Source organism: Canis lupus, chromosome 2 (genome assembly GCF_003254725.2).
Source record: "Canis lupus dingo isolate Sandy chromosome 2, ASM325472v2, whole genome shotgun sequence".
Taxonomy (NCBI): domain Eukaryota; kingdom Metazoa; phylum Chordata; class Mammalia; order Carnivora; family Canidae; genus Canis; species Canis lupus.
In genome coordinates, this window is record NC_064244.1 from 65487007 (window position 1) to 65497508 (window position 10502).

At 43.3% G+C, this 10502-nt stretch overlaps 1 protein-coding gene across 8 annotated transcripts in view; it reads left to right on the forward strand.

Moving 5' to 3' along the window:
* LOC112660253 (ATP-binding cassette sub-family C member 12) overlaps nucleotides 1-3621 on the forward strand; it is a 162288-nt gene extending 158667 nt beyond the window's left edge. For all 8 annotated transcript variants that reach the window (XM_049098184.1, XM_025447760.3, XM_025447759.3 and 5 more), the window contains 3 exons: nucleotides 638-751; nucleotides 2579-2743; nucleotides 2849-3621. In XM_049098184.1, coding sequence (XP_048954141.1) covers nucleotides 638-751; nucleotides 2579-2743; nucleotides 2849-2941 — 372 coding nt within the window. In that variant the 3' untranslated portion in view covers nucleotides 2942-3621. The remainder of the gene's footprint in view (nucleotides 1-637; nucleotides 752-2578; nucleotides 2744-2848) is intronic.
* The last annotated feature ends 6881 nt before the right edge of the window (nucleotides 3622-10502 follow it).

A 10502-nucleotide genomic window follows, 5' to 3' on the forward strand; every position in this document is an offset into this window, starting at 1 on the left:
AGAGCAGATGGGGCATCTTACTGCTCTGCCAATAGTCTCCTTTGCTTATGGGAACAGAGAAGCCACAGGACGGTGAGGGGGCATGACATGCTCTAGGAATGGCAAATTTCTGTGAGATGGGGTCCTGTCTTATAAGAGCTGTAGCTGGGGTCAGCAGGTGAGCACAGCCACCTCTACAACCCGAGGGGATTTTTTCCACCAAGACTTGGTATGAAGGGGAGCATGTCCCAATGCCAATATGACTGCATAAATCAGACACTGTCTTACCTTTCTCTGATGACTAGAAAACTCTCCAATCCCATGTCTATTTTGTCCATGGACGTAAGGACCCTGAAAGCCATTTACACTTCGTTTGTGTTTCTCTAGAGCCATATGTGCACCATTTGTCCTCTTTTGGCAAGGTGTCTATGAGGCTCTATGAATCATACTGTGATTTTAAATTATTAATGTCCGCCTACTCCCTGGTCTTTCCCTGGTGCCTGTTTGCGATGTTGAAATGATTGTTGTTTTGTACTTTCTTTTCCTCAGTAAAATAAAGCCAGCTGATGAATGCATGAGAAGGGGGCAATCAATATAGACGATGCAGGACAATTTTATGGATCATCAGCATAAATGTGGCATTTTCTGTGTTTTATAGATAATGAAACTCCCGGAAAAATTACAGGCAGAAGTCACAGAAAATGGAGAGAACTTCTCAGTAGGGGAACGTCAGCTGCTTTGTATGGCCCGAGCGCTTCTCCGTAATTCAAAAGTAAGGAAACAGCACGGAAAATGGATTGGTCAAATTTTGGATATTTCCCGCAGCGCCACTCAATCCAGGAGGTAGAGCCACGTGTTTGTCTTTCAGCAAAGAGAGAACAATTGAGCCATTTAAAAACCGATCACTTTCTTTTAAGACAAAGTTGTAAGGGGTAAAAATTGAAAAATAACAGCCATTTATAGCAATAGCACCTGCCTCCCCTGGGCCTCCCCCTGGGAAGCTGTGCTTAGGTATTCTCTCTGTCCGGAGTAGTTTGAGTATAAGAAATCTGCCTCTCGACTTTTTTTGCCTTGTCCCTGAACAGTTCTGAAGCCTGATAAACAGTACCCAGGATGTTAAAGAAGACCTTCAGAATGCTAAGATTTGAGAATTGTAAAATTTATTATCCTCATTTTTCTTAGGGACTTAGTCATCCTCGGTTACTGATCAAAGAAGGGATTGCTGTTACTTTAGAAATCCCATTCTTAGGATGCCTGGATGGCTCAGTGGTTGAGCATCTGACTTCAGCTCAGGGCATGATCCCGGGGTCCTGGGATCGAGTCCCGCATCAGGCTCCCCGCAGGCTTCACCTCCTGCCTGTGTCTCTGCCTCTCTCCTTGTGTTTCTCATGAATAAATAAATAAAATCTTAAAAAAAAAAAAAAAGAAATCTCATTCTCTGAGCCCTGATCAAAGTGTAACCCACCATGTGTATTGTGTAGACCTACTAATGGCATGAGAGAGAGCCAGCACCAGCATGCATTCTGTGCTGGCTGAGGCACTATACACTGCTAAGTGGTTTGTGTGCTGTCTTTGCATTTCATGGTCATAAGAAGGTATAACCCGCTTTTACAGATGAGAACATGGAATCTCGGGGAAGTTAATTTAACCAAGGTCAAACAGAGTTAGAGCTGAGCTCAAGCCCTCTGACTTGCAAACTAGCACTGTGGTAGGTAGAATAATGCTCTCCCCTGCTGAAGATGTCCATGTCCCGATAGCCAGAACCTGTGAATACACCACCTTACCTGAGAGAAGGAGGCTTTGCGGGTGTGATTAAGTCAAGGATTTTGAGCTAGGGAGGTTTTTCTTGGTTACCTGGGTGGGCCTAGTATAATCAGGGAGGTCTGTATAAGAGGGAGGCAGGAGAGTCAGAAAGAGAAGGAGAGATGTGACCAATGGAAGTAGCATAGCACGAGCCAAGGAACACAGCCCCAAGCAGCTAGAACAGGCAAGGGAACAGCTCCCCCCTAGAATGTAGCCTTGGCAATACCCTGACTTTTGGACTCTTGCTTCCAGCACTGCAAGACACTAAATTAGCTGTTTCTAAGCCTCTAAGTTTGTGCTGTTTTGTTGTAGCAGCTATAGGAAACAAATATAAATTATTATAGTTCATGCTGACTCATGTTAGCATGGTAGATAAAGCGTCGTCCCAGCTTGTAAGATTAGAATAAACCACTTAAAAAGAGAAGTAAAAAATATATCACCTTATTCTTTTGGCCAGTCCTTCCAAAGAAAATGGAGGTGCTATGAATTGACTTTTATTTTGCTGTTATTTTTCTAACCTCTAGAGATGGACACTTAGCTCATGACTTTTCAACTCCTTCTTCTTCTTCTTCTTCTTCTTCTTCTTCTTCTTCTTCTTCTTCTTCTTCTTCTTCTCCTCCTCCTCCTCCTCCTCCTCCTCCTCCTCCTCCTCCTCCTCCTTCTTCTTCTTCTTCTTCTTCTTCTTCTTCTTCTTCTTCTTCTTCTTCTTCTTCAAGTAAGTAGAGCTAAGACTTTGAGTTTCCCTCAGGTGCAGTTTTTGCTTAGTGTGACTTTTACAATGTACCTTCCTCAACAGATCATTCTCCTTGATGAAGCCACCGCCTCCATGGACTCCAAGACCGATACCCTCATTCAGAGTACCATCAAAGATGCCTTCAAAGGCTGCACGGTATTGACTATTGCCCACCGCCTCAACACGGTTCTCAACTGCGACCTCGTCCTGGTCATGGAAAATGGGAAGGTGCTGGAAGTTGTTGGTATAACCTCCCCCAAAGGCTTCAATGCTTTGGACTCTAAATGAGTGGGTATTTTCTGCCAATTTAAGCTCTTTTTCTCTGACTTTCAGGTGGTCGAGTTTGATAAGCCTGAAGTCCTTGCTGAGAAGCCAGATTCTGCATTTGCAATGTTACTAGCAGCAGAAAACAAAGTCCGACTGTAAAGATCCCTGAGGGGGCCACATCCACTGATTTTAGAGGAGGAGAAGGATGCTTCAGATGAGTTGGATGAGCCTGCCAGAGAAGGGCCTGCAATTGCAGGCAGCCCTTCCACCCCTGACACAGAGGTTGCTTTCCAGCCTCGCCCAACCTATGCCTCCAGACCTCACCTGGCAGGCTTGGGATTGGTTCTGGGTGGTAAATTGAGGCAGAAGAAGCTAATGAATTAAAAAACTGACCCTCACCTCCTAAAACCCTAAAGGCCCTATCAATGTGTCCCCATCAATACTACCGCAGTGCCTGAGAATGGAAACATTGTAATTCTCAGTTACATCTGATCAAACATAATGTGAAAATACCCAAGTATGAAATTTATAAAAGGTTTCCTGCCTTGTTATCAGAAGGGAAAAGAGCAGAATTTCCTTCCTGTTGAGGTCCTATTCACATCTATTTTGAGTGTGTGACAAGCAGTAACTACATAGATCTGTAGCATGAAAGATTGATTACAGTGCTTGGTGAAAAAGTTTTTTTAAAAAATCATATTATATGTTCCATTTGATATATTAGAATAACAAGGACAACAAAAGGTTGGCATTTCTCTATAACTGACATTTTTACATCCTCTATTTTGGTCATTAAAATGCAGTAGGAAATTAAACTATCCTGAAATGTTGCCTTGCAATTATTTTACTGAAGCTCTTCCACTTTCTTTACTATTTCCTTTCACAGACCCTCGTTGCTTTCCACATTGACTCAGTAATAAACCCCCACAGCATCTCCCAAATAAAAGTTTTTTTTTCAAACTTAAGGTTTGCTATGTCAGAGGCAGGAAAAGTATGTTTCTAGTAGCCTAGGAATGAAAGCTGTTGATTCATGGTAATATTTGAAATAAAAGGAAAGGAAAGGAAAAGAGAAAAAGAAAAAAGAAAAGAAAAGAAAAGAAAAGAAGAAAAGAAAAGAAAAGAAAAGAAAAGAAAAGAAAAGAAAAGAAAAGAAAAGAAAAGAAAAGAAAAGAAAATATCCAAAGGACTCTTATGCAGTGTGTGCCAAGGGCACACCCATGGTCTGACTCTTTTTCTCCCCTTATGTTTGAAGTCTCCAGTGATGTTTTGGTGAGGTTCTCTGGACTTACCTCGCAGCCCCCAGGCTGAGCTCTACATTTGGCACAGGGCAGCAATGGCCAGCAAAGCTTCTACTTGTGTCTCCTATCCACCTCCCATTCTCAGTCTTGGTCACATACTTCTCCCCATCCTTTCAAACTCACACACAAATGAGTGGCATGAGAGTGTGAGGTTATAACCTAGCTACAGATACACAGGAAGGAGGAACAGAGGTATCATTTGAACCCTAACCAGGCTGACCCTAGGATCCCTGCTCCTAACCCTTTGCAACAGCTTCTCATGCCCCTTCCCTTCTGCCTGTAGCAGGGACAGCAATGATTGTCAGCACTGAACACTGGGGAGAGTGACTTCTGGAAGGATGGCTGTTGTTTTCATGTGTAATGACACGAAACAGTCTTAGTGAGCCCTCCACACCTTACTGTCGCTGAACTGTCCCCAGGGAGAAAATATGCTAAATAATAGTAACCAACATTTAACCAGTAGTCCTCAAAACACAGGCTTAGTTAATCCTCACCATATCCCTGGGAGGTAGGTACTAGTGTTATATTACTGATGAAGAAACTGAGGCTCAGAGAGTAACCTGACCAATGTCACAAGTCTGCCTGTCTCAACACAGGCAGGCTGACTCTAAATGGTGTGTTCTTCAGCCCATTTAATACTGCTAGGAACCTGAGATTCTCCAGGTGGAAGGGAGCCCAGCTGTAGTCTTGTAAAACCTGTGTATTGGTCAGTATGGACTCAAATAGTTGGTAACAAGCAGCCCCAGATCTCAGTGGTGTCTTTTCTATTTGTGTAACATGTCCATAATAGGTCAGCTGTGCCTATGCTTTTTATCCTCTTCACTCTGTGGCCCAGGCTGGCAGAGCAGCTTCTGCCTAGCACATGACCAGTCTTGTGGCAAAGGGCAGACAGACATGACAATCAGAAGTGACACGTGTCATTTCTCCCCTGTTACACAGGCAAAGCAAGCCACACGGCCACTCCTGACTTCAGTAGTAAAGGGGGGTGCATACTCTGGGGAGGGGTACCACAGCACATGGTAAAATTTGTCCCCAGAGGTAGTTGTATAATCTACCTCTTGGGACGGGCAGCAGATACTTTGAATAATACTACAACCTCTCACAGACTGAATTTGGGTCTTGGTTTTGCCACTGAGTAGCTGTGTGATCTGGAGAAATTAGCTTGCCCTCTCTGAGCTTCCATTCCCTCATCTGTAAAATTTGAGGTTTGGACTGATGCTAAGGTTCTTCCCAGTCCTGACTTTAGCTATAGGAGGAAAAAAAATGGGAAGGAGTGGAATTTTTCAAAGAGTGGAATTTAGACTTTTTAGGGGAATTACAATGAACCCTAACTGTAATTCAACATTTTTGGTAAAGGCTATATTTGTAAAGTAAGTCGAACAAAGTTTAACCAAGTTCTGAGTCTTCCTTAGTGCCTTCTTTGCTGCTTTTTGCACATAAGAGCTTCTTTGAAATTTTATTCTCATTTTATTTTGGTGGCCCAGTTTTATTCTGCTCTGTTCATCTGCCTACCTATCGAGTGATCTATGAATTAAAACCTCTTGAATATCCTTTCTTAGGTGCTAGCAGAGAAAAAAAAACCACTTATAAATATTATTATAAATTAAATAAATTGCCTGTGACATGTTTCCCAGTTAGTTGTGTCCTGAAGCTGATTGTGAAATGCTTGACCTGGAACAAGGGTAGGTAAACCATAGCCTGTAGGTCAAATCCAGCCTGCCACTTGTCTTTATACATATTAAAGTTTTATTGGAACACAGCCATTCTCATTTGTTAATGCATCACCTATGGCTGCTTTCACATTCCAATGGCAGAGCTGAGTTTTTGTAGCCAAATGCATGTCTTCTAAACCAAAAAGATTTACTAACCTAGCTCTTTACAGGAAATTTTGATCACTCCTGGTTTAGGCATTTGTATGTGATAACAATTTAGGTCAATGAGATGTGAGAGGGGAGTCAGCTGGGGATTGGCGGGGGGCAGGTTCTGGAAAGCATTTTCTTCCATTGCCTGGCATATATGTCATGTCTGAAGCTATGGCAGCTCTCTTATGACCACAGAGGAAGTGAAGAGACGGACAGAGCATAGGTCTATGTTGGCAACACTGATCTACTGGCTTATCAACTCTGCTCTCACTCCACCTCTTCTTGTGCCAGAAAAATATATTTTCCTTATTGCTCAAGCCAGCTTAAGTTGGTTTGCTGTTACTTGCAACCCAAAGCATCGTTAACAATTCAGAGGACAATGATGTCCTCTTTCCTGGGACACTGATGATTCTGACCCAAGGGAAGGAGAATCTGGGTCCCTGTCTTCCTTGGGAAGAATCACCTGTCTTCCTTGCCTTAGTTGTGGCCCAAAGGAGCATTAGGTCATATCTAAGCAAGAAGGAGTTTCCAATTCACATCTCCCCCTGAAAATTCACACCATTTATGAATATTTTCCCCAACTTTCCTCCCTGCTGCTTAAGATCAGAAGGACTCAGAAAGAACTCACAGAGTTTGTTCTTGCTATTTGAGTGAACAGATCTGAAATTGGCCCAGAATTGTTGGTAAAAATGTGAAATATTCTCTGCTAAGAGTTGGAATCGCTTTGGCCAGAACAGCATGATTTAAAATGAATTGAAAAGCGCAGGAGGTCAGTTTGGGGTCAAATGGACGATCAAAGAAATCACTTTTCTTTTGGCCCTGTGTAGAAGGTCACCTCTGGGTGAGGCTAAATCTGGCATTAAAGCCTTCAAATAAATGCTGATTTCCATAGAGAAGGTCTGCCTGACTTCACAATGTGCATGTTCATAGCTCTTGCTGAAAAGGTTTCCCCCTGGTGGGACCAGCATTAAAGGGCCAGGCTGAGTCTGTTTTTAGGGTTTCAGTAAGAAGCATGGCAGCATGATCTGTACCCTTAGCTCCAGGAGCCCCTGCAGCTCTGGGCCTCCTTCACCTGGCAAAAAACTACACCCAAAGGAACTAAATTTGGTTTTACATTTCTTTAAAACACATTGTTTTATTATGTTAAAATACATGTAAAATTTACCATTTTAACCATTTTCAAGTGTAGGTCTCAGTGGCATGAAGTATACTTACATTGTTTGCAGCCGGCAACATCATCCATCTCCAGAACTTTTTCATCTGGCTAAACTGAAACTCTCCCCATTGAAACATGACTTCCCAGTCCACCCTCCCCCAGCTCTCTCGTAACCACCATTTTACCTTCTGTCTCTGTGAATTTAACTAATCTAGGTGCATCAGAGATGCGGAATCATATAGTGTTTGGTTTTTTGTGACTGGACAGTCTTTTAGCACAATGTCCTCAAGGCATGTGTCAGACATTCATTCCCTTTTAAGACCATTCTAGTAAGTGTGAAGTGGTATCTCTTTGTGGTTTTGATTTGTCCCTAATGTTTAGTGATGCAGAACATCTTTTCATGTGCTTATTGGACTTGCATTTCTTTAAAGACAATTTGCATAGAATGTAAAAATCTTAACAGAAGAGACAGGGTTCTATCATTTGCAAAGTTCCTTCTCTAATACAGCATCTGGAGTAGATAGTCTGTGTCAGAATATGGATGGGAATTTAGAGAATATAATTATTAACTATGGGCTAAGCACCTGATGTACGTCATATCATTAAGTCCTTCAAACAGCTTACAAGGTAGACATGGTTCTCCCTGTTTGCTTGGGGAAATCATGCAAACTGCCCAAGGTTACCCAGATGGTAGATAGGGGAAAGCCCAGAGCCTAATCTCTCAGCCCAGTCCCTTCACTTCACAGATTAGAGAACTGAGGCCTACAAAGCTCCAAACTGGTCTAATGTCACCCGGAGAATAGCAGGGGAGGATTAGTACCCTGAATTCCAACTTAGTGCTATGCCCATGATTCTGCATTGATTGATGCACAGACTGCTCTCAAAAAGGCCAATGGTGGCCCAGTTCTGTGACCCAAGTCATAAAAGAAATAGAAAACAATAGGTCTTTCCTCCTATTGGAGGATCATGGTATTACTAGAGAGATGACTTAAAAGTGCCAAAGAGAATACCATAAAATGCTGGAGGACAGAATGTAAGGTTAGATGTGAGCTCATTCATTCATTCACTCATTCATTTACCCGATTCTTCACTCTCTATATCCATCCTTTCATTTAAAAAAGGGAGAGAGATGGGACACCTGGGTGGCTCAGCAGTTAAAGTGTCTGCCTTCAGCCCAGGGCGTGATCCTGGAGTCCTGGGATCAAGTCCCACGTGGGGCTCCCTGCATGGAGCTTGCTTCTCCCTCTGCCTGTGTCTCTGCCTCTCTCTCTCAATCTCTCTCTGTTCTCTCATGAATAAATAAATAAAATCTTAAAAAAATAAATAAAAAAGGGAGAGGTGAATGATGGTTGGCAGAGATGAAGATGATTCTGGAAATTACCAATGACCTGGACAAGCAGGGGCCAGGAATCTGATGGGGACTGGACAGGGTGTTCCTGGTTGGGGAAATCACCCAGAGACCTGAAGATAAGGTTTAGTTTGGTTGAGGGAGACAGCAAGCAACTGTCTAACTAGGGCTGACAACTGTTTGGAAAATTGTCAGGTACTTCACTGTCTGCATCTCCAAACACAGTTGGAGACCACCAATGGTTTGGATACAATTGGTGATGGGAGAACAGTTTGTTGTAGAAACAATTAGGGCAGCGCTGGGAAGAACCCATTAGCAATCACAGGAGTCTAGCCAAGGAAAAGCAGGGCTTACGACAATCCCACTGCAGCAGAGCCAACAAGCTATGGGGGACAGAAACTGGTTGGTTCTGACACATCACTCTGTTCCCCAGGGCAGGAGGGGTGTCCTGAGGAGAAAGTGCCAGTGTGGCACACGAGGGTCACATTTGCCAGTCTGTAACATGTACCCTGCCCCCACCAACAGGAAGCTCTCTCTCAGGCATGCAGTAGAAGAGACAGGAAAGCCAAGTTCCTTCTGCTGCATCCGTTTCAATTGTGTGTCTCTTTGCTTCTGCAATTGGTAAATCAGAGATCATCTGCATAGCAGGATCATTTAGGAAATGATGAGGCCACTCTGTGCAGAGAGGACATTTGGCTTGGCAACCAAAGGAGTTCTTTGGGAAGTGATCATAATGGCACTACCACACTAATCAAATTCCTCCGTTTTCTCTGACGAGAGGATTTTAGAGCCAAGTGTCCTCACTCTAAGCAAAGACAACATGTTAACATCTGAATTGACAAACTGAGGACAGGGACACATGGTGTAGAGAAACAAGCCTAGTGACAACACTAGGAAGTGTTGTCAGTACTCTGCCCAGGTCCCTGTTGTTGCTTGTTTGAGCGTGACTTTCATCTATACCTTTAACTTTTCTTCCTAGGACTGCCTCGGGCTACTGGAGTCAGTCATGAGGAAAACCAGAAAAACCTAGAAGCAAACCCATCATTTCAAGTCTCTAGCACCTTTTAGGAGACCACCACTCACTCTATTCTTAGCCCAGGATCTAGGCAGTTCATGCTGACCCCAACAATTACTTCTATGGGTGAGGCTGGGACCCAGGTTGGGCTTATATGAGTCAAATTTCCATGGTGCTCTGAGAGGTTTGGGATGGGGACATGACCCAAGTTGGGCCAGTCAAGTTCCCTAGAACGAAGGGAAAAATGAGAATTTCTCCTTCTTGGATGGTGAGGTCCACAGACCTTTTTTAGCTTCAAGCTTCCAGATGCCATTTATGATATTGCAAGGAGAGTGTCTGGCTGAGAGTGAACACAGAAGAAAGCAGAGCTCAGACATGGAGAAGATGTTACTGTGGGCCTTGGGTATTCCTCATCTGCTGTGAGGTAGCACAGTCCATATTGTGGACTTGCTGTAATGACCTGCCTGGGGTGCTGACTTCAGAGCTTCCTAACACTCTGAGGACCCAAATGCCCCCACTGTGTCAGAGCCATGCTGTGTTGTTTCCTAAATGGAAAGAAGGCCCTCACCAGATACCCCCACTCTCCCCCCACCCAGTGCATGGGGCAAGGCTAGGAGGTAAATGCTCTTCCAGACCTAGGCCTCCCTTGCATACACCTCTTCTTGCAGATCAGTCCCTGAATCATGGTCTCAGCACAGGGAGGTCCCTCTGCCACACTATCCTATAAGCATCTTGAAGCATATAAATAATGATACTTATTTAGTGCTTTCCATGTGCCAGACACTGTTTCATGAGTTTTGCCTGACAACCTCATTTACTTCTCACAAGAGCTCGATGAGCACATGTGGTTGTTATCCACATTTTACTGTTACTTGCCCAAGGATCTCTCATTTTTAAAGTACCATTAAGCTTTTAAAATGATTTCACATCTTTAATCTACTTTATTAACACAACAGTTTCCTGAATTGGGATTATTATCCCTCATTTAGAATTTCTTTAAAAAGCATAAGAAGTTGAGATAATTGCCAATGGTCAAACTATGAC